Raw genomic sequence first — 27968 nt, 5'->3', positions numbered from 1 at the left:
TCTGTGATCTGTTTTGGGCCCTCTCCTTCCACCTCTGTGCGCCCAAGATTCTGGATCTTGATTTCGCAAGATGTACTGGGGGAAACAAACCCTTCTGAAGCTGCTGGCTATATGCTGTAAACAGATGGGATTTTACTTGCTGGTTTCCTGAAATGCTGCTCTCTAGCTTTCCCCTCCAGTTTTATCTTTTGTGCTCTCAAATTTCTGGATCAATGCATCTCAGAACATAATGCTGAGGTATTACTTTGATGTCCCCTAGCTGGGCTCCTGCATCGATCTGATTTTGCCTTTAAAAGACTGCCTTTTGTGCTGAGATTTAACATTGCAGAGGATTCTCTTGGTGTTTGAGATATGACCGACCAGTGTATTTGTTAGTGCACACAATCCTTTGCCTGTCTTCATGAGGCTGCTTAGGTAACTTGACTGCCGGGGCCAAGCACTGCCCTGGGTGTTCTCCACTTGGATTTGTTGAGCCAAGGGTCTCTTCAGCAAGCCAGATCCCCCATCCTATAAAGAGGCCCTGTAAAGGGCCAAGTACAGTGTGTGACTTGGCCCTCAAAAAGGAAAGGATTAAAATCAAGCTCAGGTGGTAGGGCAGACAGTCTCTTATTGGACCTGTGTTGACATGAATCCCTTAATACACTTCTTGCTTCCTAGCAATATTTAAGTATCATCCTTTACTGGTTTTTTCCTTTTTCCTAGAAGTAAGATCTGCCAGTGAACTCACAGGGAAAAGGAAGTAATCCTTCTGAATTACAAGCAGATGGTTCTTTGAGAAGAGATATGGACAAGTTACTGGTTCATCATCTGCACCCGTCCTCGGTAAAGGTGTCTTGGTCACAGTAGTGTGTGGCCATACCTGGACATCAGAGAAGCAGATGAGGTCAGAGCTGAGCTCTCTCTCTCTAGCCTGGTATCCTGGCTCAGACATTGCTTGTGTGTGATGCCTGGTGAAGAATAGAGCTTTCAGCAAGGATCTATGACACTGGGTACTCTGAGTTTGCAGCTATTTATTGAAATCAGATTTAATTAACAACTCCTGGTGCATTTCTTTTCTGTGTGTTCATACAGATCATAAAGAAGGAAGGCTTAGCATTTGCTCAGTAGTGAACAGATATTGTGGAGTGGAATATCTAGTCTGTATTGGGGTGATAAATGGAATATTGCTTAGTGTGTTGGCTGCTCAGAGAAAGTATCAAGTGCATAGAATATCTGAGATACTCACAGGAGGGGTCTTGTCTCCAGCATCTGGGGAGCTGTTTAGTTAAACTGCTTAGCACATTGATGCAGGAAAGATTTTGGTTGACACACTGTGGAAAATAATGAAGTAGGTCTGAAGTAGGGAAGAGAGAGTTAGTGGCAGAAACTTCAATGTTATAGCACAGTATTAGTTGATGGCAGAAGTTTGTGGTAACGTGGATGGGCCTCTTCTGGAAACCCATGTTTCTGGTATGAGTTCCTAGGAACTCCTGCTCTGAAAACTCCCAGGATGATATAATCTGCTGGTATCACATCATCTGCCTCTCCATTCTAGACCTAAAAGACCCATATCAATATAATGAAGCTTTTTAGTTTCTTTCCTTTCTGGAAAGGCTTTTACTTCTACCTCTGTGGGATGGATAAATGAAGTGAATAACACAAAAACTGACTCAGAGTATCTCCCAGAATCTAAACTATCTCACCAGTTATTGTGATCTCTGAACCAAACCAACAGAAAATCAGGGAAAACCTAAATAAAACCTGAAAATTTTCAAATTCTACTTCATCAGGGACCTTCATTAAAAGCTATTAACTTGTACACTACAAACTAAATGCTCAGGTTCCTTTCTGGGTTTGAATTTTGGGTTCTGGGCTATCTGCTGCTGTTATGAAGTGATTATAGCCTGGTTAGCCTTTCTCCCTGCCTCAGTTATTGTCTGAGCTGTTCTCTGTCTCTGTTGAAGATGGAAATGAGACAGAATACTCCAAGTCCCTCTGTGTAAGGTTTAGGGCACAATTTTCCAGGCAGTATGCAATGCAAGCATGAATCACAACTCCCTTTAAGATACTGCTGTATTCAGTTCCCTGGCTCTTTTCATCTGACTGAACAGGCTGCAGATTTTTGTTTTTAATCTAAGCAATAACCAATTTACTCCAGAGATGAGTATTTGCTGACTGTTGCTGCTGTTCTTATGCTTGGAGTTGCAAACCTCTTGGAAAACAAGGCCAGCTCGTGCATGTGTGTACAAACCTGGTTTAAAATCTGGCTTGGATTCTCTTTTCCAGCTCAGCAAGTGACTGACATGTTCACTTTAGCATGGCTTCCTCCTGAGACGAGCTGTGGGTTGTGCCAAAGTGCTGTGAGGCGTTCACTGTGAGTTCAGTCACACACTGGAGGCAGATTCTACAGCACCCTGGAGACAGGGGTGAGATAAGGACAGTACAGCCATGATTCAGAGCTGCCTTGCACTTTCATATACATGATACAATACATATCAGTATTGTAACAATAGAACCAAGATGTAAATCAGACCCTGCTTCAATAACATCCTTGTGTGATTGCAATTATTTGAAAGAAAGTACTAAATCAGGATAGCTTCTGTTCAGTTCAAACTCAGATATTGCTGAGGTTGTTGCACTTCAGTCCATCATGCCTCCTTTAAAGGAATTAATACTAAAAAATACACCAGTTAAATACAGAAATGCCCATGTGAGGGTCATTATATTGTAACACCTGGCATCAGCCATAGAAACACTTTTGCTCCTCTCTTCTTTATCTATGGTGGAGCCTCCTCATCACTTGTGCTTTCAGACCTGTCCTGAAGCTTGGCTCTCTGCTCCTGGAGTTGGACAGGATGGGTTGCAGGGGCTGAAATTCTGTGCTGCAAACAAGAGTGCTTGGGGGACAGGGCAGGCTTGTGATCTGAGAGTGCTCTGCATGTATGAGGTGATCAGGTCTCAGAACATCACTCTAACAAGTAATCAATCAAGGAGAGGGTTTTTTTCCTGATTGTTTTCTTATTTGTTGTTTGGATCCAACATAAACTTTTACATGGAAGAAGAAAAAGCTATAGCTGCAAGTGGCTTTCAGTGTAGCTTCCTTGTTTGAAATGCAAAGCCTGATGCAGATGAGGCTCTCCAGATAGCCCTGATTTTGATAACTGACAAGAGTATTTCTAATTTAAAAAGTCTCCCTTCTCTTCCTATTAGTTACTTCTCTAAGCAAAGCAGCTGTCGTGAGCTGGGCATGTTTTGCTTATATTGTTGCCGTGAGACAATAGCTTAGCCTGGGGGAAGAAGACAACCTACTTACCATATCATGTGGGAGTTGTTTCAGTAGGACTTGAGAAACCAGTGTTTCTCTGAAGCTCGCTGAGACTGCCTGAGACTGTCTGAGGAGTTAACCCATGAGTGTACCTTCAGCCAGTTTGCAGACAACACCAAGTTGGGCAGGAATGGTGATCTGCTTGAGGAAGGCTCTCCAGAGGGATCTGGACAGGCTGGATCAGTGGGCTGTGGCAAATCATGTGAGGTGCAGTGAGGTAAAATGCCAGGTCCTGCACCTGGGTCACAACAGCCCCATGCAGTGCTACAGGCTGGGGGATGAGTGACTGGAAAGCTGCCTGGCAGAAAGGTACCTGAGAGAGCTGGTCAACAGCAGCTGAACATGAGCCAGTGTGTGCCAGTGGCATCCTGGCCTGTATCAGGAACAGTGTGGCCAGCAGGACCAGGGCAGTGATTGTCCCCCTGTACTCAGCACTGGTGAAACCCTTCAAATCTTGTGTCCAGTTTTCGGCCCCTCACTACAAGAAGTATGTGCTGGAGTGGGTCCAGAGAGGGGCAGTGGAGCTGGTAAAGGGGTCTGGAGCACAAGTCTGAGGAGCAGCTGAGGGAGCTGGGAGTGTTTAGCCTGGAAAAAATGAGGCTAAGGGGAGACCTGATCGCTCTTTACAACCACCTGACAGGCAGCTGTTGTGAGGTGAGGGTTGGTCTCTTCTCCCAGGCGACAAGTAACAGGATGGAAATGACCTCAAGTTCTGTCAGGGGAGGTTCAGAATAGATATTAGGAAAAATATCCTCACGGAAAGGGTTGTCGAGCTTTGGAACAGCCTGTACAAGGAAGTGGTGGATTCACTATCCCTAGAAGTATTTAAAAAATGAGTGGATATGGCACTTGAGGACATGGTTTAGTGGTGAACATGGTGGCGGTGCTAGGTTGATGGCTGAATTTGATGATCTTAGAGGTATTTTCCAACCTTAAAGATTCCACGATTCTATGAGGTGTGGGAGATTAAAGAACTGAACTGAGGGGAGACAGGCTTTTGTCCCGTGGTGTCATGTGTGGCTGCCACCCCTATCTTCTTTCCCAGTCAGAGTGGGGATATTCCTGCTGCAGAGAACTAGGCAACAGAGAACTGTGGGGAAGGGCAGCAGAAGGCAAGGGCACCTAAATACCAGGTGTTCAACCCAGGGTTCACTGCTGATGTGCTGTCCCAACTGGCAGAGGCCGAGAGCTACCTGACCCTAAAAACAGGAGTTTGCATAATTCAAGTGAAGAAGTAAATGGAGGTTACACAAGGTTTGCAGAGAGCAGTGGGCAGAGGTCCAGCTGGGGTCAGGTGGTTTGCTGCCCTCTTGCAACAATACATCATTTGTGATTAAAAAAAACTCACAAAGAACAAGAAGCATTACAGGCTTTTCTGGAGGGAAATGGAACTGCTGTACTGCCAGAGGCAAGCATTTTTGGGGACATGGTTTAAGATATCGAGATTAGCCATATATTAAGTCAGGCTTGGGATTGTGGCTTTCATATCAAAGCTACTGTGTTTTTTCACAGTAGCAGTGGTTTTGCAGAAAACATTTTCAGGTGATTTACAGAGCTGCTGTAGTCATCATAAATACATAAGCAAGTAGTGCAAGCACAGTAGCTGGAGTATGCCAGACCTCTGGTTGCCTGACAGCAGAGGGATTCTTACTCACACCATGGCAGCTCAGTGACACCAGACACAGGGAAGGTGCAGCTTATCCTGGTTCCACAAGAAGCTGCTACCAGACTCAAAAGAGAATTTTAGTTTAATGAACCTGTCATGTCCTTGTACAAGAACAAGTGAACAATACTCATTTTCCTTGCAGTGGCAGATTAAAACCAGAATTTAGTTGCTCCGAGTTACTAGAAGATGCATCTCCACTCCACAGCAGCTGTAAGTGAACTGTAAATATACCAGGCATGGGCAGTTTCCTCAGTGCCTGAAAACATCCTTTCTGTAGCAGCACAGCTCTGCAGCTGACCTAATAAACACTGATGCTGAGCAGGGCTAGTAATCCTCAATGCAGCATTGCCCTGGCATGGCTGTACAGCTTCCTGCTCTGGAATTAGCTTAGCTGGGACTTGTTTGGGTGTCTGCACTGTCCTTCACGGTGTGGTGGAAACAGGCCCTGCGCAGTGCTTGGCAGAGCAGCATCACATGCATGCACCGGACTGCAGTGCTTCTCTGCTCTAAATGTCACAGGGAAGTGCTGGGCTCCAGAGCAATGGAGTCAGTTAAAATCTCTTGAAAATTTGTCTTTGATTTGGATGAAATTTTGGTCATCTTGGACCCTTGTCTCTTCTGAATTCAGTGCTTGATTATATATGGTACTTCTCAGCAAAATGTTGACTAGCTCTGAGTTCCTTTTTTTTCTATAAAGCACTTATGGATGTTAGATAGTCAATTACTTAGGGGTGCTCCTCTGACCTATTGGGGCAACAAACCTCCATATCTATGATGTCTTTGCCTAAAACCTAGCTAATAATAAGTAGGTGTTGGGAGGTGATGTAAAAAGATGTGTGGAAAATAACTGGGGATTCTCTTACTCCAGATTTTGAAAATCAAATAAGGCAAGTGAATTGATAAAGCTGACTCAGTGTCAGGTATTTAGGTGAGAAGATAGATAAATAATCACACATCCTGTAGCAGCTGGGTTTATGCAGGTTCAGGTCCAGTTGTATCTTAATACAGGTTAGTGCCTTAGGTGAAAAGGTTAGATGAGCGTTTTTCGGAGAACTAATCCCATCCAGCTGAATAAACAGAGTACCCACTTCTGTTGGTCTGTAAGAGTCTCAATTTGTTTGTCTCAAGATAATTTCAAAATCACTCTGATCCTTAAGAGGAGCTGGGAGATGGGGGATAAACCCTAGACCAAGATCATGTGTTTCTTTTCCACTAATGCTTCCCAATGTGGCTTCTCTCTTACTGTAGTACTGGATAAATGAATACACCTCCACCTTGGGGATTGGTGTCTTCCACTCTGGCATCGAGATCTACGGCAGAGGTATGAAGTATTTCCCTTTTACTGCCTGCAGAACATGGGGACAACTGTATGGCTAGTCTGATATGGAAAAGCACCCCAAACTTACAGCTTTTGGCAAGGAATGTTTTGAGGAATGAAAAACAAAAAACTCAGCCAATTCTCTTTTCAGAGGCCATTGTGGAGTATAGGAGGAACTCATGCAGTTCTGTTATGAACCATGTAGTCCTTGCTATTCAGCATGTAACTGCAGCCTGTAAAGGTCGTGCAGGTGTGTAGCAGGATGGCAGATAGGAGGAGCAATGCTGGAAAGCCATTCTGTAGTGAAGGAGGGGGATAGAGAGTGGGAGAAATGAGGGAGGGGGAAGAGAGGTGGATCAAGGGTTGTCCTAAGGCCTGCAGATGTGTTTGTGCTAATTCCTTGTCAGGATACATCTGTTTTCCAGTAATTCCTTATGCGTGCATATGGTCTAGAAATCTTGGAATCTGGGTTTTTAGATATTGGAAACTATTGATTTGAAACAGTAGAGTTACAAAGAAAGGAAAATGTTGTGTAAGACTTTTAAAATTGTCTGAAAGGGGTAGAAGCTGATTAGAGCCACCCATTTCAAAAGTCAAGGGATCTGGAAAACATCTGTAGTGTTGGGAGGGATGAACTAGCATCACAGACTTTGTTTCCTTTTTCAGCATTAAATGGGAATGACTTGTCTGCTCACTCATGGTATTTTTAGCCAGTGCCATGCAGTAGCCAGAACCCCTGTGGTGCCATTTCCATCTTGAGCACAGAGGCTTTCACAGGCCCCGTGAGATGGCCTGTGTGACACTGGGTGGATCACAGGCTGTGTTTCACAGGCCATGCAAGGTGGCCTCTATGACATGCAGGGACTCCCTGGCCTGACCTGTGTGCTGAGGCAGCAGAGTACAATCAGCCTGGCTTTCTGCAAACACTTCCCACTCACTGCCTGTAAATCCCTCTGGAAGATTTGATTTCTCCCTACTCTAGAAATTACTTTTTCCAGCTCAGTAACTGGCAGCCTCTCATAGTTTATCCAGATGCCTTCAGTGCAGAACTTTCCACTGAGAGGAAGCCACCTGGATGGGGACAGACTCGGAGAGTTTTCCTGGTGCTGTGGGAAAGCAGTACATTTAGCATGGAGGGAGGCTGTGAGGGCATCCTCAGTCCAATAGGTAACCAGGCAGTGAAAACAGCTTTCAGAGTCTGGCTGGAACAGATTTTGGCAATAGCCCAGCCCCTGGTGCTGATGTTGAGCCATGTAGACAGCTGCCATAGAATTTTTCCTGACATGGCGTTCATTCAATTACTCACAGTCTGTTTCTTTCCTTGTCAGAGTTTGCCTATGGAGGGCATCCCTACCCTTTCAGTGGGATTTTCGAGATCACACCTGGCAGTGCGGTAGAACTTGGCGAGACCTTTAAATTCAAGTAAGGGCCCTTTTCTACATCTCCCCCTCTGCCCCTGGTAGCCATCGGTGTAGAGGGAGCAGAGAAGTCCTGTCCTCTGGGTCCTCCTTTCACTCTCCCCACTGCCATCCTTCACATGATCCTGATTCAAAGGCAGCCCTGCAGGGATTTTGGAGGTGGATAAGAGAGTGTGTAAAAAGCACACTTACAAAGAGTGCAGTTCTCTTTTCCCATTCTATTCATCTTCTGTGCTCCCAGTTTCACCTGTTACACAGAGTCAATGCACAGGGGAAAAAAATAAAACTTCTCTTTTTATGAGTACCCCCTATCTGTGGATACTGCACAGAGTACCTGAAGTCATCACATGTGTTTATTGCTGCTCTGTTACAAGGGACAGACTGGCTGCTAGAGGAGTCTGAGAGGATGCTGCATTCTTGTGTTGTTCAAGATGCTCAGACTGTGGGACTGTGGGTCAAGGAAATGTCCATGGCAGGGGGGCTTGACCTTCCCAGACTGCCAGTTTATGTTGAGGGTCATTTTAGAGCAAGTGCTACTGAGTGAGTATCAGGAGAAGCAATAGGTTTCTGCAGAAAGTTTTCAGTCTGCTCCTTCCTGGCCCAGGCGACCCTCTCTGTTGTAATAGAAATTTCTCTTGTGGAATGATGGGTAGAGTGGGAGTAAACCCCCAGAGCTGAGACTTCCCTGGTGGTGAGCAAGAAGATCTCAGGGCTGTTGCCTGTGTGATAACTTGCTTTGTGGAAAAGCTGTGGATATTACTATGCCATTCTGTTAGTGAGAGTCTCTGATAGCCTTAGATATGCATGTCCATAACATTTTAACCTGTCCTTCTTGCCAGTGTCTGATCATTTCCTTCTCTCTCAGTACGTATCACACTCTTCACTGTATCTTTCTGTTTTTCCTGTTGTATGTTTTGTTTTTAACTAGAGAATCTATTGCCTTGGGCACCACAGACTTCACAGAAGAGGATGTGGATAAGATTATGGAAGAGCTGGGCAAGGAATACAAAGGAAATGCGTACCACTTGATGCACAAGAACTGTAATCACTTTTCTTCTGCTCTGGCTGAGGTGGGCACAAATGGGGTTTATTCATTTATTTTTTACTGTTTCAGATCTGTAGTAATGCTCACAGAAAGGGAACTGGGGTCAGCACACCCTGCCAGGTCAGAACCCATAGCCAAATATCTCTGCCCTTAATATTTCTGGAAGCCCTTTGCTGTTGAAAGGGATGGGATCAGGAGGTAGAGATGTGGCAGGTTTATCACATGTTTCGTCTAAACTGTGTGGGAAATTAGGAGTGCTTGTAATTTGGTTCACTGAACAGGCACTGAGCAGGAATTCAAAGGACAGACCTGGTTAGCATGCAAATATGCATCATTTTTATAACAAACATAAGTAACACTATATGATCTGCAAAGGTATAAAAATGGTATATCAGTGTTCTGGAAACAAAAATTTGCAGTATTCAGAGAGGGGGTGTTCTTTTTCTTTATTTAATCTGCACCAACCAAAACCTATTTAAAAAAAAAAAAAAAAGATTTTCTTATAGACATCTTCAGTGCTTATTCATTTTCATGTTCTCAATCTGCACCAACCAAAACCTATTAAAAAAAAAAAAAAAGATTTTCTTATAGACATCTTCAGTGCTTATTCATTTTCATGTTCTCAAACCACTGTGAATTACAACAGAACTGTTACTTCAGAGACAACTGAAGCACAGAGAAACACAAATTCTATTCCATCTGTCTGCTGATTTGGGGTATCTGATTTTTGATTCCCAAAGATGTGATTATTTTGGGGGAAGTTGCCTTCCTCCTCACCTCCCAGATGAGATGGTTAAAGTGTGTTTCAGTTAAGGTGTGACTATTCAGCATTTGTGTAAATCTGATTTCCAGATCTTGACCCAGTGTCAGAAAAAGATGGGAAAAGCACAAAATGGAAGTAACCTTCTATAAAAACTTTCTGTGCTTTCCATACTTGCTTTATGGCAAACTCAAGGAGAGAATATAACTTGTCATGATAGGGTATGACTGCTGTAACAGTGAAACTTTAATTTCTCCCTCTGGAATCCCCATCCTAATTAATCACACATCTCTTGCCTTTCTTCATCATATGGGGCAAGGGTCCTATGCCAATAACCTCTTTTGCCACAAGTGTTCATTCATCCCCAAACAAGCCCATCACGGATCCCAAAGTGAGGTCAGTGGAAAAAGTACTGCATGATTTTGTAAGAAAATACATAGTGAATCTGAGAACCAGTAATTGATTTACAAGGGACCTACTTAGGCTCTTAGGAACACCAATTCTCTATTGGTTCCATCCTTATTAATTATATAGAGTCCTTTCTGTAAATGTTAACAAATTAAAACAAACAGGAAGGAATTGAATTGGTGCAAACAGAGAATGAAGTTCCAAGAAGTACAGTGAGCAAATCAATGTTAGCCACCCTACTAATTTGGAATCAAATAATCAAATTACTAAAACAGAAAATAGGAATTTTAAAAATTAAGAAGGAAACCCAGGAGAAAGCTGTGGGATTATTAAGAAAAGATGAACAAAATCCTTTACCTGCAGCAGTGAAATAAAGTCATTGCTTACTATGTACTTTGAAAGGTAAAATGTCTGTCTTGTCTCCAAGCCATAAGCTCAAAGCCATTCTTCCTTGATTCTACTGCTACATATCAGTGTATCCCTCACTGCTCCTTCCTTGTCCAGCCTTCCTAACACAAGTCAAGTAAGAGATCTTACAAAAAACTAGTACTGTATCTTAAATTTTGTTTTCAATATGCCTTCAGTGGGCATCTTTATAGGAGTGGAATTAAGGGTTAAGTTTTCCTGCAAGAGCTTTCTTGGTGGGTTCAGAGTGCTCATTCATTGCCCCGTAACCTGTCTAGATAGTAAAGCAGAAGCCTGAATAGCTGGTTCTGACACTTCTGCTCCCAGGAGCAGAATTTACTCGGGATTTACGTCAGTTTAAATAAGCCCTTCATAGGCAAGCAGGATTTTTTGTTGCTGTTGCTCTTCACATATGCCTGTGTTTATCAACCCTCTCTAATGCATTACAAATGCAAACCTGGAGGAGCTGGACAGCAGGCCCAGGAGCAGAATATCCTGGATGGTCTCTAGCACAGGGATACAGAAAATGGGAGCTGAAATTCTTATAAAAATAGCTGGTGGTAAGACACTAAGCAAAAGTCCCAGCATTTCAATATGCCTCAGTCAGCAACATGAGGAATACGTGTGGCTGCCTTACAATAGATATCCCCATCCATTCTTGTAAATACAGTAAGTCTGGCAATTTGGAGCTGGGTGAGAAGTAGCATAGCTTATCTTGGGATACTTCTGACCTTTTGGAGGAAGACTGCTTGAAATCTATTAAGGCAGAACCTGCTTGAACTGAAAGCAATGGAAGTTTCTATTCTCAACATCTGAATGCTTTCTTTACAGCCTAAGTGATTTTTTCCTCTTCTTCTTGCTGTAGTTCCCATTAAAACTAAACAAACCAAAAACCACCCCATTAGCAAGCTCCAGTCCCTTCCATGTTGAACTACAAGATGCATCCTCACAGTGCACAGAACATGCTGGGTACATGATGATTGGCTCAACAAGCCTGTGTAGATATGTGTCATCACATAGGGCAGAAAACAGAAATTATATTTGTGCCTAAAAATCAATTATGAGATGAGTCTCTTTGGTGTTTGTACTGCTCTTTTCTTCAGACTCGTCATCTGTGAAGAAGTAATAATAATAACAACAACAACAAAAATATTTAGCACCTATTTATGTACACTCATGTTCTGTGACAGTTAAAGACAGTAAACTGGAAAAATTATCCAAAGAATTAAAAGAAAAGATGTAGAAATTTTGCTCAACAGAATGAAACACTGGAACTGGGATTTAATTCCAGCCACAAAAAAAAAGAGCCAAGGATTTTTTGTGTAAATTCTTGATCTTTCTGTTGCTGTAGCCCATCTGAAAGGTGATGCTATAGATATCACAATGCCCTTTCACCCCAGAGAGGGCTTGGGGTGGAGGATGCTTTTTAGCATGAAAGAGGGGATGACCAGCTCTGCTCCCAAAAGCCCTTTAGGCTTTTCTGCTCACAGGCATAAACCATTGTGCACAGTTAAGGAGATGGTTGTTCTGAGCCTCTCAGGTAATACCAGGCGGGTCACATCCCTGTGCTGCGCCAAAGTGTACCCCCTCCTTGCATACTGGGTTTATTTGCTTCCTTCTAAAAGAGCTCTGAAATCTTTTGATGACAGCTCTCTCATCTGCCAGTGTTAGTTCCTGGTTTTTGGCTTGTATTGTTCTGTTTCAGCATGCGAAACCAGAGACAGAGCTTTATAGCCGAGTGGTGATGTCTGAGTTAATGTGTGTTTACACAGACCTGTCTGGCAGGCCTTGAGGTTTGGTTGTAGGCCCTGTGCTAGGCAGCTGTGTTCAGACACCCTAATTTCCTCAGCTGGCTGTGGGCTTGCTAATTAGTATCCAAGCAGAAGTTGTCCCTTTGGCAGGGCTGTGGGTGGTCATATAGACTGAGGGTTAAGTGTAGCCGTGTGTGCTGCTGGCTGGGGTTACAATTCTGCAGAGGGAAGGGAAAAGAGGTGTAAGATTGGCTCTCCTTCCTGGATCAGCTTCCTCAGGAGCATGCTGTGAGACAACAGTCACATATCCAATTGCCAGGACTTGTAGGACAAGTTCCTCATCCTCACAAGGACTGCTGAAACCAGAGGTTTTTTTCAGATATTTTTGTTTTCTTTTCCTTTACCTGTGTTTTCTCAACAAATAGAACATCCATTCAGAAATCTTCCATCTACATCTCTTTAGGAAATATTTTTCTGTCAAATTCCCATTTAAGATGATGATGCCTTGGGTCCCACCATGATAACTGGTAACTTAGTCTTTAAGAGTTACGTGCAGGCTGACTGCTGATGGTTAGAGGCATGTCTGGACCTATGACTGTGACTCTGCCTTTTGGCCATGCATCTTGAAAAATCCCTGGACTATAGGAAGTCCAGCACAGGCAGCTAAGCTGTACTTAACCACTGGGCATGCCTTTGATCTACTATCTGCCTCTGAAAAAACTCACTTTGCAGTGCAATTGCAGCCTTGTTGTTTGCTGTTGTGGCATTGAGCCTCTCCCTGAATCCATGCATCTCTTCTGAGTCTTCTGAACTTCCTGCCCACATCACTTGTAAGCTGCGAGGGGCTTTATTTCTTACTCTCCCATTGCCACTTAGCTCTGAATTTCCTTTCTTCCTACTGCAGACTGTCCAGCATATTTGACTTGCTCAAGACTTAGTTCTCTCCCTGCTTTGCCAGTTCCCTATGGACATGTAATGAGCAGCTACTGGAACAAAGAGGCATTGGTCTACTCACAAAGCTTTCCAGCTTCTCTGGAAAGAAAACAAAGAATGCTGCCATTTCAGCTGCAGCAGTTCAGATTTCATCTTCTCCAATGCCATTTTATGGCAGCTTTCTCTGTAAGTGAACATGCTGCATGATCAGGAGTCTCTTCCTGTGGATTCTTCTTCACCAGGATCTTTGGGTTATTCAAGAAGTGAAGAACTACCAGAAAGCATAAGTGTCTGCACAGCACTTTAATTAGCTTTGAAGGAAGTTCTGATGTAAAGCAGGGCAGAATTTCCTGATGGATAATCATAAGAAAGAAATCTGATGCATTCCCTGTGCATTTGCCCAGCTTCAATTTAAGCTCACTGTATACACACCACTTAATACCTCTTTGCAGCCTCCCTTTACCCTCACCATCTATGTCAGTGTGGAAATGTGAGAGGATCTTGATTCTAGCAGTGAAAATCTAGTCAAGGTTGCCTCAGCCACTTGATTCCTGCAACATGGTGTCATGATACCTGTATTTATAAACCTCTTAAGCAAATTGTTTGTGGATTAAAACGAAGAGCTCCATCAACTGGGATTAGCAACTTGCCTACAAAAAGCTTTCTCCTTTCATGTTGCTTATGCTGACAGTCCCCAAAATCAAGTAGTACCTCTACCATACTCTCTGAAGTATGTCCAATAGGATCGGCAATCCCTTTAGAGGACTTATGCTTACAGTTTGTGCAAAGAAAAATCACTGAAGTCATCATCATCAGATCCCAAACTTCCCATCCTGTTCTGAGTTCATGTACCATTCTGTGTTTTAGTACTCTAGTGGGGTTTCATTCTGAGGAAGTTATGCATGTGTGGGGAATTCAGTTAAGACTATGTCAAGATTGGAAAAAGCCCTTCTGTTTGATTATCTGTTTTAAGTTACTTTGTTCCTAACAATCCCCTACAATCCTCTCCAATGTATACTTACAGCAGTACGTTCAAAGGGCCCTTCAAGTAATTGCAAAATATTTATGTTCTTTATGAGTTGTCCTGGCTGATGAAAAGGCTATTTAAACTCTGCCAGATGGTAAAAAATATTGGCTTTTGAACATTAGAAAAACATTTTAAAACAAAAAAAGAAAGGCTAAAATAATTAGTTCTTTCCATGAGATGAACTGTTGAATTTCCTGATTCTTTTAAAACATGGAGATGTGAGTTAGAAAAAGGACAGAAGTTACAAATTGCTCTTAAGAAGACAGAAAGGCAGGGAAAAGCCAAACTCAAAGAAATTCCTGTACTCTAAGTCCCCCTGTGAGGACCTGAAGGTCTTAGGTTCTATCCTTGCCACTGCTTTGCAGAAACACTTGTGGGCCACAAGAAAATGTGCTGTGAGGTGCCAGGAAAGACTTGCAGTTACACACTTGTTTGACTGTTCTTTGGGCGTAAGGGTCGGAGCATGCAGACACAGGGAACTGTGAAGTTGCTGTCAGAAGGCTCTTGTCAGTGCAAGAGCATGGCTCATGATTTCCTTGCAAGCCTACAATAGAATTTGGAGTGGTGAAAGGCAGATCCAGGGTGAGGCAAAAGCATACTTGACACAGCTTGTACTTCCAAATACACGTAAAGGTGAAAGGTTGACTGACAGGTTTGGGCATATGAGAATATGAGCCCTGCTGATGGGTGGGCATATGGTGAGTGTACAGTGCCTGAGGACAGCTTCTTCACAGGAGATAGCAGCAACTAGAGGATCAGAGGGAGGATGGTTTACAGTTTTGAGGTTCTTCTCCATTCTGGTGATATTCCTCAGTGTTAAGTGTAAGGATCACAAGTGTCACTGGATCTTAAAGACTCTGGAAAAGCTTTTGCTGCTTATCCCATTCACAAACAGAAGACAACTCATTTGACTTCTCACCAGCAATTTTCTATGCTTCTGAAGTTTTCTAAATAAGCTGTGGAGCTGTGGTCTTACCAGAGTGATGACAGTTGCTACAGCACATCTCAGAAAAGGACAAACCACCATGGGGAGGGAGAAAAACACCTCTGAATCAGCACCATAACTGGAAGATAAGTGAAATGACTCAAGGAAACCATTCCTTCTCCTTTCATTAATGTGATTATCGTCAAGCAACTATCCCCATTTAAGGAAACCCTCCAGCACCTTGCTACAGGACATACAGCACATGATTATCAAAGAAGTGTGGCTTCTGAGCATCAGGGAAGGTGGCCCCTTTTAATCCCCAATAGCCTTACTAGTGGTGGGAATGCAATGAACTCAGTGGGTCTTATGGGACCTTTTGATAACATATGAAGTTATAATTAAGAAATTAATTGAGAGGCAGTGGTTTGATTTGCCTAAGAAATTGTTCATGTTGGAGCTTTACCTCAGGACAGCAGTGGCAGATTTTAATCTTGTATCACATCTTTCCTTCATCTTCTTGAAAGAGGAATGATTTCTTTTTGATTTGTGTGAGTAATTTATCTTAAGTACTGGAAAAGATCAAAACCCTCTGTATACCCTGAGAAACACCTGAATGGTCTTGTATGAATCCCTTCAGAGTCTTCAAAAGCAGAATCTCATTACATCACTGAAGGGTGATGAAGCACAGTCAAAAATCCCTATTTGCTTCCCAAATTATCTCATCTTTCTCTTATACCTATTAAACCTATTAAAAAAGATCAGACCCAACGTGTCCACATTTGATCATTCTTCGGAAGGCTTTTAAAGGTAATTTGGATTTCAGGAGTTAAAAACTCTGAAGGAAAACTGATTGGTATCTCATTATCCAGCTTTCTTTTGTGCCTACTGATCCTTTTCACCCCTTTATTGCTTTAAATATTAAAAGATCTGTTTCCTTATTGCTCAGCATTTCTTGATGCAAATGATTGGATCTCGGGAACAGGGCTCAAAGATGCCATCTGGACAGATGGTTAAAATTTGAACTAATTATTAGAGTTGAACTAGGATTTTTGGAGTAAACCAGGTATTCAAAAGCAGAGCCTTTTAGAAGGATGTGATAGTTTTAATAAAACTATTGCTAGGATATTTTGTGGGTTCAAACAAAACTTCCAGCTGATGAGACATACTCATTCACAAGTAACTGAAAGAGAGAAGCTTGCTGAGGTGCAGAAGAGCAAGTTGGACTAAGGATTTATTTACCTTTTGTCCCACATTTCGGGAAAAGTTCTCCTGAATATCACCCACAAAATGTTCTGAAGCAGGGAATCCCTCAGCCTCTCCTGTGGGAACTGTCCTACCTTAATTATTTACATAAACAGGGAGATAACACATTTCAGCAGGACAAAAGAGAGGCCTAAATCAGAATTATTGTCCGTGTTTTAGAAGCTCATTTTGAAGTTATAGGATTTTCAGAAGTTTCTAGGGAGAGAAAATTATTTTGGAGAACTGGTGATCTTGTTCTTGTACTAAAGTGGCCTTGGAAAAAATAACTGGAGGTAACAAAGTGAGCTGGGCCTATTCTTTGTTGACGAAGGAGGGGAAGAGAGTCTTCTAAGCATTTGACATGGCTGATGTCAGCCTTGGAAAATTCTTTAGCACCCTAGATGAGGCTGGCTCCTAGAAGGCAAGGATTCTGGACCCTGTCACAATCAAATACTTTTCAGCCAGAATCCTAGAGCTGCAGCACTGCAATACTCAACCTGGGATGTAAATAGCTTCCAGTCTCCTTAAGTCACCAGGACTCTCTCAAATCAGCCTAAAAGGATGGTGTCCAACAGGAAATGCCCTGAAGATTAACAGATGGAGTCTGCACAGTGGATCCTGATGGTTACCGAGGGCTGTAGCAGGCATCTAGCATACCCACAATTGATGTTGACACCACAGGGGTATTATTAAACCTGCATGCCAGATGGAAATACTTGGTAAAGCCACACATCTGAATCTCCTTGAGAGGCAGGGGATGATCTTGGTGCAATCAAGTTTGCTTGCAGGTGGATCACTGGGTCTAGAATGGGTGCTAGGGCTTATTTACCCTTTCCTTGGTATTATTAGTCGAGATCTGTCCTATTGACAATAGCAGAGAGAGGCACTGTCATTGCATGTCAGTGTGATAGCAGGAAATCCGCATCTCTTGTGACTGCAGTGCACCAGAAGATACCTTTGTTATTGGCTGTACAGCTCTGTCTGGTGTATTCTTTCCTGATGGTATGGCTGTCCCAGTTGCCCTTTGTCAATGTGGTTGGAGTTTTGCTAGAACAGGGGGATTGTGTTTTACTTGTGGAGGGTGTGGAGCTGTGCTGAAGTGGCAGGAGATGGTAGTCAGTACCTATTTTCTCTCTGAATATTCACCCATCCTTTTTCAGCCACAGCAAAACTGACAGCATATAACAAACCTCAGAATCCTGCTTTCTTCAGAGAAGCTTGATTTTCAGCAGATTTTCTGAAATAAGGCAGGTTTGCTGAATCAAGGATCAAATGAGGGCAGTTTTTTAATCATCAGTGAACAATTCAAGACTAAAGCTTTTCAGGTCCATCCCCAGGCGCATGTGACTTCTTATCATCAAGTTATTAAAATCTAGGAAGCTCTCCTTAGCCTGAAAGCTATCACGGAGAAAGGATTAAACACCAGAGAAAGGAGCTTCAGGTGGCATTTGAGTCACAGTCAAAAGCAGCAGAAGTTTTTATAAACCAATCCTTAGCAAATCCTAAGTAGGCAAATAATGCTGACGTCTTCCTTAGTCAACAACTGCTTTTCAGTTGCCTCTGTTGCAGAGGAAGTAGGTGTTTTGTTGAGTGAAAACCTACGTGCAATTCTGTTAATGGCAGAGGAGACGATGCTCCCAACAGACATCAAAGACAGAAGGAAATGAAGAAACAAACAAATGAACAGGCACAGGACATGAAAGAACATTAGTAAAGCTTTATTTCCTGGTGCCTGAGCCAGTCCTCAGTGAAGCTGATAGAAAGACTGGCTTAGTGCAGCAGCCTTTGAATGTTGTTAGCTCCATGGAGAACAGGCTGTGTTTGTTTTCTGGTTTCTAGCTGCCACATATGTTTAAAAGAAGCTTATTTATTAAGATGCCCTGCACCCATAAATTTATCCTCATGGTTTCAGATGGATGTAGTTTTACCTCTTGTTTCTGCCTGTATGCATGCACAATTTTGACTGCATATAGTTAATAAACTGCTGTATTGCATTCCTGATATGGTGTCTCTGCAGTGGTAAAATGACGTTTTTAGGTGTAGGTTGCGTATGAGTTGAAATTTATGAAGTCTTTGGGAATTCCTTAGAATGAAGGCTTCTATAAAAATATAATTTTTTCCCCACTGTTAACCTCTCTAGCCTTGCTATCCTGAATAGTCCAACAAAAATTATTACTGGGATAATTTTTTATATGCACTTTTCAGCTCTCAGTCCATCTTCTTTCCCCATATCTACTTGTGCAGGAGAATAATATGAGTTGGCAGGTAATTTGAAACAGAAATCAACCCCCCCTAAATGGCAAGTTTTTAGCACATCATTTCAATTTTTTGAAAAAGGGCTGATTTTGTCTGCAGCTATTTTAGGTTTTAACTATAATGTGATCTATATAGCAAAAAAAAAAAAAAAAAAGATTATAAGTGAAGATATTTTTAGAGGAAATTTAACAAAAGAAAAATAACTTGAGCTCTCTGGGGCTGGTGTAAATGTGGTGCGTTTATCCATCTATTTTATTTTATCTGCTTTTTGCATCTGTCTTACCAAACTGAAACCCCCGTTTCCTTATCTGTTATAAATGAGCATAATATCTTGGAGCTAAGTTAGTTCACACTGTCTGGGGAGTTCATTCCTGGTCACACCCTCATGGAGCCTTTGAGTCTGTGTGTGTGCAAATGCCTGGGAACAGTGCCTCCTTTCCACAAACGAAGATGGCAAAAAATATCCCTGTCCTTTTCACCACTGCCTGATGCTAAATGAAAAGTGTGACGAGTGTAATGAACTGTTTGACTATGTTGATAGGCTTTGAGACTGGAACCTTTTGCTTAGGAGTTGTGCCAATGCTGCCAGACAGAAGGTCTTTCCCCATTCCTACGAGTTCTTGTATTCTCCCTTCTCATTGTATCTCCATCTGCAGCAATCTGCTCCTCACTAATGTTAGGAAACAAGGCTTGAGACTGAAACACAAGATTTTTCTAGTTAGCTATGCAGGAAAAATAGACACTTGAATGTCTTCTCCTCTATGCATATGGGTTGGCCTGGTCATGCTCAGCATGTCCATAACACTTGAAAGGACAACCTTGTTAAGCAACAGCTGTTCTCAGCCACTGGTCTTGAAACAGCATCTGCTAGGAGAAGGCAATTCCTCTTCATGCCATCATGATAATAGGAATAAATTGCAGTTGTTCATTCATTTGGTGGGATATTCTTTATTTTAAATGCCATTAACAAGCCCAGACTTAATTATACTCAATTTTCCCCAAATGGTCATCCATTATGAGGCCACTTGCTACCTACCCTATCATCCCGCAGCTGTTGGCTGTGCTTATAAGTGCTCCTTACAAAGACCTTCATGCTCAGAGGGCATTGCCATGCTCCAGTGTTGGTACATACTAATCAGTGATGCCACTCAGAATTCAACTCTGAATGTGGTTCAACAAGGTGTTACATTTGCACTGGTGGCTGGGCCAGCGAAGCTGGAACAGTCCTGTGAGTGCTGAGGTGCCATGAGCCATCTGTCTCATTTGACCCAGAGCTGCCTACCCCACCATCTCTGCATGCAGACTGCTGCAGAAAGGCAACTCTGCCCTTCTGCCACACATCCACAGAGGTGACTGACACATTTCCAACTAGCATCATAAGGGGAGCAAAACCATGGGTATTAGTCCCTTCGTTCAATGCTTTCCTTTTTCCCTCACTCCTGGCTAGTCTCAGACAGACAGTGCAGGTGCTACCTCTACTTTACAACACCCACAATCCTGGAGAAGGCCCATAGGAGTTGCAGTGTCTTGCCCCTTGCAGAACAAAAAAGGATTGCATAGGAGAATGGGGGCATTTCAGGCAGTTGCTTAAAATCATTTAGAATTCCTTTGACTTGGCTGCTACCTTCCTGCCTTTGACTCAGGTTCCTACCTCCCAGAACACAGCCTCATTACTGAGCTCATTTATCCTCATCTACAGTTTCTCAGCTATACCCTTTCCTCTGTAAGTCACAGGCCATTCCTGGCTCTGCTGAACGTGTGCTGCATGCAGCTTCACAGCCCAGTGGCACTTCATCTATTCTGTTGATCCCCACAGGCTAGTTAAATTCCCCAGAGTAGAAACTGTAATTTTTACACAATAAGTATACTATAAATCTGTTTCAAGCAATTGATCCCAGCATGCCAACTCCACCAAGGTGAGACCGTACCTTCAGGTGTGTTGTGAAGGTGGTTACATCCATTCTCTTTCAGAAATGTTATTTTCAGTGTACACACTATGTGCAGCAGCTGATCAGGGGTGCAGAGCTATAGGGATGTTCCTTGATGCACTCAAACTCCCTTAGCTCTGCCAGCACTGGGTAATTATGCTACCAGGTTAGTTTTTGTGAGGTGGCAAAAAAGATGTCCCTTTGCATTGGGTCACTGTTTTATTCTGGGTGTGTCAAAGAACTACATAGATTGAATTGCCATTTTCTCTTTCTATGGATGTGTTTTGGCTGCTCTTGCCTGGGCAGATGTGCTGGTTTGTATCTAATGGCCTTATTCTGAAATTCTGATAAACATAATCTATGCTGTATTATGTAGGCCTTGTAGGAACCATCTTATACAAATACTGTAATGATTCCCCTTGAGCTCTATGGCCTTTGCTGTTAAATTGCTCTGAGGTGTGTGTTAGACTCCTCAGGTGCCAATAAAAACCCTCTGCATTCTCTAAGAAACACCGAGGGAAATACTATACAGTAGCTCAAATCATACATGTCCCATGTGGATGCCACCTCATCTTTAGCAAGACTGCTAAGTGGAAGAGGCAGTGGGTGGTTCAGCAGATGTTCAGTGCTGAACTCTCCAAGCCTCAGTTTGAAGATAAGAATTGAAGTAATTAGCTTGTATTGTTTGAGGAATGTTATGTTGTCTCTGCTCATCTTGATTTTCATGGATTGGTGCCTCTGGGAGGGCTCACTTAAAAAAAATATCTTCAGTGCCTTGAGTTATACTTCTGTGCATGGCTTGAATTGCCCCAATTGCATCATCCATCACAACACAGAACCTATTACATTTGAGAGCCTTCTCTTAGGATCGACAAGTGATCAGCCCTTGTCTTCTTTTTGAAAGGGGCTCAGCCTGTTGGACTATCTCAGATAATGTCTGGCATATGCCCATAGAACCAAAGCCTTCTTAAAACGCAGCACATCTATAACATTGTCTTCTAGAAGGCAGGAGACTCAGCATCTTCCATTGTTGGATGGCATTTCAGCCCATGTTTCCCAGCTGCCTGGCTGCTCCCCCGCCCACCACAAAGCTTTACAGGGAAGTGTTGAAGCTTTGCCCAGCAGGGACATGTAGCTCCTAGGACACTTAGGGGAGGGGAGAAGGTGCAGGGCAGTTTGTACATTCTAACCAGTGACTGTTTAGTGCAAAATGATACAGCTTAAGATGCTGGGAGGATATTTTTGTATCCCAAATTAGTTGTTTCTTGATGAGTTGAAATCCTGGTGTGGATTTGACAGTTGCCTAGAAAAAGCACCCAAACTGTCAGGTCCCATTTCTCCTGCCCATTTGGCTTCAGCCATGGATGGCTGAACGGCTGTTTCCACTTGACTCTGCAGGTGCCGGCCGGGTCATTCAGAGCTCTTACTCAGAGTCCCCAGAGGAAGCTGCAGCTATGGGAGATTTGGCTTTCTGTCAGCAGGTGCCGCTCAGTGGAAGCTGCAAGTATGTGCAGCCTTCGCCCAAGTGCCTGAAGCGAGAACTGGTCTCAGGCAATCAGAAGTTGTGCTTGCTGCAATTTCTGACCTGTAACAGTTTATTATTTATTTACATCTCCTGTCAGAGTTAGCACATGACCTAGCACAGAAAAATTCATCTCCTTCAAAAGAGAAAACCCCACTTGTTTGGTAAGGAAGCAAAAGAACCCCATGTGAAATCTTGAACTCTAAAACCATCTGAAAAAGGGTTCTGCTGATGGAAGCAATGGGTGGTAACATCATTCAGTGAGTTTATCGTTGCAGTGAGTGGTTTGCAGTGGAGAATTTCTCTTAAGAGCTGCAGTATATGGATTTTTCTGTGACTTCATATGCAGTTGGAAAACACCCACTTCATCTTGCTTGTGCTGTTTTATTTAAACTCAGTTGGCTTAATCCCAGGGCAGCCAGGTTTATTTGATGTTTCTCCATTAGCTAAGCACTGCTGGATGCTCCAGCACAATATGCTTTATGGCAAGGAGTAAAAAACACAGAAGCAGACTGTAGTGTTGGTAGCATTCCCTGCCATTGCTCTTTTGCTCCTATTGAACGTTGTGTTCTGCTGTGGAATAGTAACGAGGCTATATGGACAAGAGGTGACATGACAATCAAGACTGAGGTAAGGGAAACCTTCATCATTATCCTTGAGCTTCACAAACTGCTCTTTGTAGCTTGATGGCCTGATGCCCACACATCTTCATTCTTTTTCTGGCTCTTCCTTGCCTTATTGATTCATTCTGGGTGAAGAAGCTCCTATAAAAAAAAGGCAAACATCTCAGCATTGCTTCCACATTGGGAAATGCTATTTCAGTTGCTAGGGGATCTGCTTAGAAAATAGACCCAACTCTTAAAAACATTTCCATTTCAGGCCATCTTACTGTATGCTGTTCTGTTGTTTCAGCAAATTTTCCAAAGAATCATACCCTGGTTTAGTTGTTCTATTAATATCTGGGAGGAAGACTTTATTAAAACTTTAAACTGCTTGAGAACTAAACTCACATGCATGCATATGTCACAAGGAGCCTAAACTGAGTCATCTTCTATACCGGCAATATGTTGCCTAAATTCCTGAAAAGAAAGAAAGAGGAATGCTACAAAATCTGAGGGAAATTGTAGTGCAATTTGTGACTTTGTCTCAGGTCAAAGTAGTGTAGTGTAGGTCAAAATGTTTGAGTAGAACACATGGAATACAATTTTAAACTTCAACAGCATTCTTGGGAAAATTGTCTGATATGTCTGGTGAGAAAATCCAAATGGATCAGTAAATTTTCTATGAATGAGTCTTAAGCATATGTGGAGAGGTTATCCGCTTATAGACTCAGACAACAGCTCTAGCAATGGAAACCAGGGAATCTGGATGGAGATAAAAAGTTGTTAACAAAGTAATTGTCCCCAGATTAAAAATTTCAAAAATACAGATTCATATAGCTGTGTCTAAGGTTAAGTGGAATACAGCATTGGTAAGAACTGAAATAAAAGTCCTTGGAGTGTATTAGGTGAAGAACAGTCTATGCTTGCAAGTAATTTTAGCAGCTAAATGGCTCTGCTCATTCTCTGATACCTAATGATTCTGTCTCCAATTTCACACATTGATTTTTAAACAATGCGTGTCAAAATAAAGTGAGTTCCATAGTCAAATTAGCACAGTCACAGGTTTGCTGCCTTCTCCACACCTCATTGGAAACTCCACAGTGCTGGAGCAAGCTAATTCCCTTATGCTCAAGGTGACTGTTGGACTGGGGCTTAGAGCATTCTGCCCAGGCCATATGCATGAAGGACCAGCTGCTCATCAGCCATAACAGCTGTAACATGGCACAGCCCATCCTCTAGAAAATGTTCCATTCTCCCTGAAAACTTCTTGAAACCTCTAAGCCCTCTAAATCCTCTTATTACCTTGCCAATAAAAGACTTCTCACCAAATCATCTTAGTGGACTCCAGACAAACACCATTTTAGTTTTTGCAGTACTTAGTATTAAATTAAGTGTAGTTTTAGTCAGAAAGAAGGTGGGAGGAAGAGCAGAGGAATTTAATATTGGCAAAAGGTACAGTATGGACAACCCTGGAACTACTAATTCATGTAAATTGTGGGGCAAGGTCTGCGGGATGGAGTTTCCTCTCTGTCTCTCTTGCTCCATGGGAAACAACACAGGGAGGGAAGGAGAATTCAGGTATTATGACTACTGAACCTGCTACGGACTTTAGGCTCTAGTATACTGGTGTAGGGCCCTACACACAGGCAGTATATTTACTAAAGACAGGCTCTTAAGGCATGCCTGCTGGTCAGTTCCATGTGTGTCTCTTCTGCATCTGGTAAGGGATATAGTAAAATGTAAAGGGAAGCATTCTTTATGTGGTCTCAGCCAGATACAGCTACTAAAATCTGGCACCTGTATGTCTGGGTGGTAAAATGCTACAGAAGAAAGGGTCTGCAGTATGCAGCAAGTTGTTTCATTGCACTGAATTTAATATGACCTTGGAAAACAAACTCTCTGTGCTAGCAGAGAGTAATCCAAATCAGTGCCAGGAGCATCTGTAATGGAACAGGGCTACTGAGAACCTAGGTTGGAAGTTTTTTGTTGCTTTTTTTCCCATATTAGGAAATACCATATGAGGAGAAATTAAAGGGTGGTATAGTAGGATAGGAAAAGGACCCTCAGCTACTGTAATTTGACTGATCCACTGTTGTCAGCCCAAGGAGCAGCAAGAACAGCTTCTCAGGCATCTCCATCTACCTAGCCATACTCAGCTTCTGGGCTCCTCAAGGTCTGGCCAGCAACAGCCTAAATATTTTTCCAAACTTTTTGAGCTACTTGGAAAAGGAATGTCATTATTTTGGTTGAGAAGCCCCAGCAGGCCTATCCTTTTACCCATGGCCTGCCTGGAGAACAGAGTCACCAATGCCATTGAGGGCCATGAGCTGTCTTTCCTGGTCTCTGTTATGATGCTGACAAGGGCTCTGGCTGGCAGGGGTCCCTGTGCAGGTCGGGCAGTTGTGTGGACATTGGCAATTACAGCTGTTTCTGACTGTAGGAGATGCTCCTTTCTGTTCTGAGCAACAGGGAATTCACCCTGTTGAGGTGGTCGTGCAGATGGGGATGACATTGCCTCTACACATGTTTTGGTGCTATTAACCATGCTCCTTTTTGGTTTACTCCACAGATATTATGTGGGAAAGAGATCCCCCGCTGGGTGAACCGCCTGGCCTACTTCAGCTCGTGCATCCCCTTCCTCCAGAGCTGCCTCCCCAAGGAATGGCTGACCCCAGCAGCCCTGCAGAGCCACATCAGCCTTGGCCTCCACAAGGAGGAACAAGGGGACACAATGGATGAGGAGTCCCCCTCCACCTCTGCAGCCCCCTCAGCCTCAGGCACATCGCGAACCTGTAGACATACCCGGGTCTAAACTGCCCAGTTTTCCCCAAATATCCCTGCTCTCTTGTTCTGTTTATTTCTCACACCCTTTTGCACACACTGGTTTCTCTCTTCAACAGACAACACAGGGGAGGGAAGACCCTTTATACTTCAGCCGGTTTTCCAAGGACTGCCACTACATTTGCTTGGCAAAATGACTGTGAGTTCCAACATGGAACTGAGGATCGTGGCGACTAAACTGCATTCTCTTCCCAGGGCCTTCATGATCCTTGATCTATGGAGAACTGCTGACTCTCTCAGGCATGAGAGCATGTGTATGGGCAGAGTGCACATACTGTGATCTTCCTTCTCTGGAACTGTTTTATCTTTTTATCTCTCCCTCTACCCATTTAAGCCCAGCAGCCTCTTCGCTGTTTTGGCTGGGTTTTCCCATCCCCTATGACAAATCACCTGCCCACACCCAGTGAAGGAACCAGAGCCAGAACTCAACCTTCTCATCTCTTAGACCAGCAACAAACTCTACTCAGATCCATCCCTTTTGTAATTATCAGGTTTCTAACTCATGTGAAGGACAAATGAAAGGTGCTCCTGTTCTACAACCATCGGTTTTCAGTACTCAAATTTAAGAGCTTGAATGATTGTCCTGCTCTTGAAAATAATAACAAAGAACCTAGAAAATGAATGTGTCACAGTGGCTTTTCCTTGGGGTCAAAAAGAGGATGCGGCCGTGGTGATTAGAGGCAGCTACTAAGTAGATGCAGAGATGACTCTTGACCCTATTGGTGCTTTTTGGCACAGAGCCCTCTCAGTTCTCCTAATTCTAGGCAGTGTTCCTGGTTTCCTTTTTTCCCCCAGATTCCCTGGGGAAATCTCTCTCCTAGCTGGAATTTGCTGGCTGTATTTGGGAAAATGGCCTTCCTGAGCACATGAAAGAGGAGAGTGAATCTGTTTGGAAGGTCAGTATTTCCTGCAGATTTTCCTCCTGCACTCGCAGACATAAAATATGGCTTCAGAGCCATCCTTCCCTGGCCTATTTTCGAGCCAACCCAAGAAGGTAAAAAACAAATGGTGAACCCAAAGAATGTCAACCTGTTCCTTTCTCCTCCCTTTCTGGAGGTGGAAGGGGGAAACTTAGGGCCACATCTGGAAAGCACAGATGACCCTTCCAATGCATGGGCCACCATGGTGCCTTCCGCTGTGTGCGCTATTTCAGTTGAATGAAAAATGGGCACAGTTGGCTCACTGGCCTCTCCAAGCTGGCTCTTGACAATAATCTGGTCCTTGGATGTATTTATGCTAATTCTGACAGCTGATGAGAAAGCACAGGATGAGGAAAGGACAAGTACACTCTTCCAGTCAATTACCTCACTAGGAATTCTAGTCAGAAGGTGTAGGAACGAATCAAAGGGGAAATCCGGGCCCCCTCTCTCCCTTGCAACTTCTCTTGGCTACACAAAGGAGTATGAAAAAGGAACAGGCACTGTGTTGAGAGGGAGTTGCCATTTCAGAAATGCTGTTCTCAACAGCTACTACCAAGTCAGGACTTCCAGCCTGCACCCAGAGAGAACTACAAGCCCTTAAGATGGTGGTTGTTTCCCTTTTTTGGGTCATAAACATGTGCTAAGTCCAACCAGCTGTTTCTTTAGCTCAGGTATACAGGAGAGTGTGCTGTCAGAGCTGAGGGTCTCGGCTATGATGTACATCATGTCTGCATAGACAACGTTTAATGGTTTGTTGTATGTGCATGTCCTGAGTGAAGCAGGAGGCTCTGGAGAGATCTACTAGATGGAAATGTAACTCACAGGACGGCCTCACTCCACTGCCTCCTGAAGTGATGTGTGTTTAGGCAACAAAACCTTTACAATATGCCTCTCATTTTCATCCTCTGTACAAACCGCTGCAAGTTCTGTACTGAACTAAAGTCATGTTCCTTCTTAACCTTGGCTGCCCACAGCCAATGCTGCATCGTGAGTAATTCTGCAGCTTCTGGTAACCAGTCCAATACCAATCTTGATTAGTCTGGCTTGTCCAGGGATGTTTAATAAGATTTCCATCCTGATCTCCATGCCACTGCCCAGAAACCATGTTACATAATGTACTGTTTCACTCTGTATTCCCCTGCAGTCGTGGTCATTGCAGCCTAAACCATTGCAGCATTGCAAGCTTCATTTGTCTGAAGTTCCCAGGGTTTCTGCCAACAGTCAGCAGCACATTATGTGCAGTGAATTTTAAAGGTCCTTCTCAGGGGGAAAGTGAGAAGAGGCTTTCTCAGAGCTTTTGTCCAGGCCAGGGAAACTGCAGTCAGAAACACCTAGTTCCCGTTGTTGTGACAAAAGCCAGCCAGCCATCATCCTTTTGTTTCTGCTCTGCACTTGACCTCCACATAAAGCACCATGTATACATCTAGGAGATGGGCTTCAGAGGCACATTTCACACAGAAAACCCTCTCACAGTACTTCACAAAGTAAAAAATGCTTAACTGGCTGTGTAGTAACCTGGACAAGAAAACCACATTTAGCCTACTTGGGGACATAAATATATGCTTGAAGTATTGGAACAACATTTGGGGCAAGCTGTGAATGTCATAAAACCCCCAGATGTTTGTTTGCCCACTTTTATGTTTGTCTATCTGTTTATCACAGTAGGGGTCACATCAAGGAGGCATCAAACCTCTGCC

At 43.2% G+C, this 27968-nt stretch overlaps 1 protein-coding gene across 3 annotated transcripts in view; it reads left to right on the top strand.

Annotated features, from left to right (window-relative positions):
* LOC125328024 (deubiquitinase DESI2-like) overlaps positions 1 to 25973 on the top strand; it is a 90598-nt gene extending 64625 nt beyond the window's left edge. For 2 of the 3 annotated variants that reach the window (XM_048308198.1, XM_048308199.1), the window contains 4 exons: positions 6219 to 6291; positions 7617 to 7710; positions 8635 to 8776; positions 25080 to 25973. In XM_048308198.1, the coding sequence (XP_048164155.1) occupies positions 6219 to 6291; positions 7617 to 7710; positions 8635 to 8776; positions 25080 to 25322 (552 nt within the window). In that variant the 3' untranslated portion in view covers positions 25323 to 25973. Of the gene's footprint in view, positions 1 to 3863; positions 5181 to 6218; positions 6292 to 7616; positions 7711 to 8634; positions 8777 to 25079 lie in introns of those variants that run through there. The other variant, XM_048308200.1, reaches the window with a different exon arrangement.
* Positions 25974 to 27968: the final 1995 nt, after the last annotated feature.

The sequence above is a fragment of the Corvus hawaiiensis genome, chromosome 6, assembly GCF_020740725.1.
Source record: "Corvus hawaiiensis isolate bCorHaw1 chromosome 6, bCorHaw1.pri.cur, whole genome shotgun sequence".
Taxonomy (NCBI): Eukaryota; Metazoa; Chordata; class Aves; order Passeriformes; family Corvidae; genus Corvus; species Corvus hawaiiensis.
This window is presented reverse-complemented; position numbering and strand designations above follow the sequence as displayed.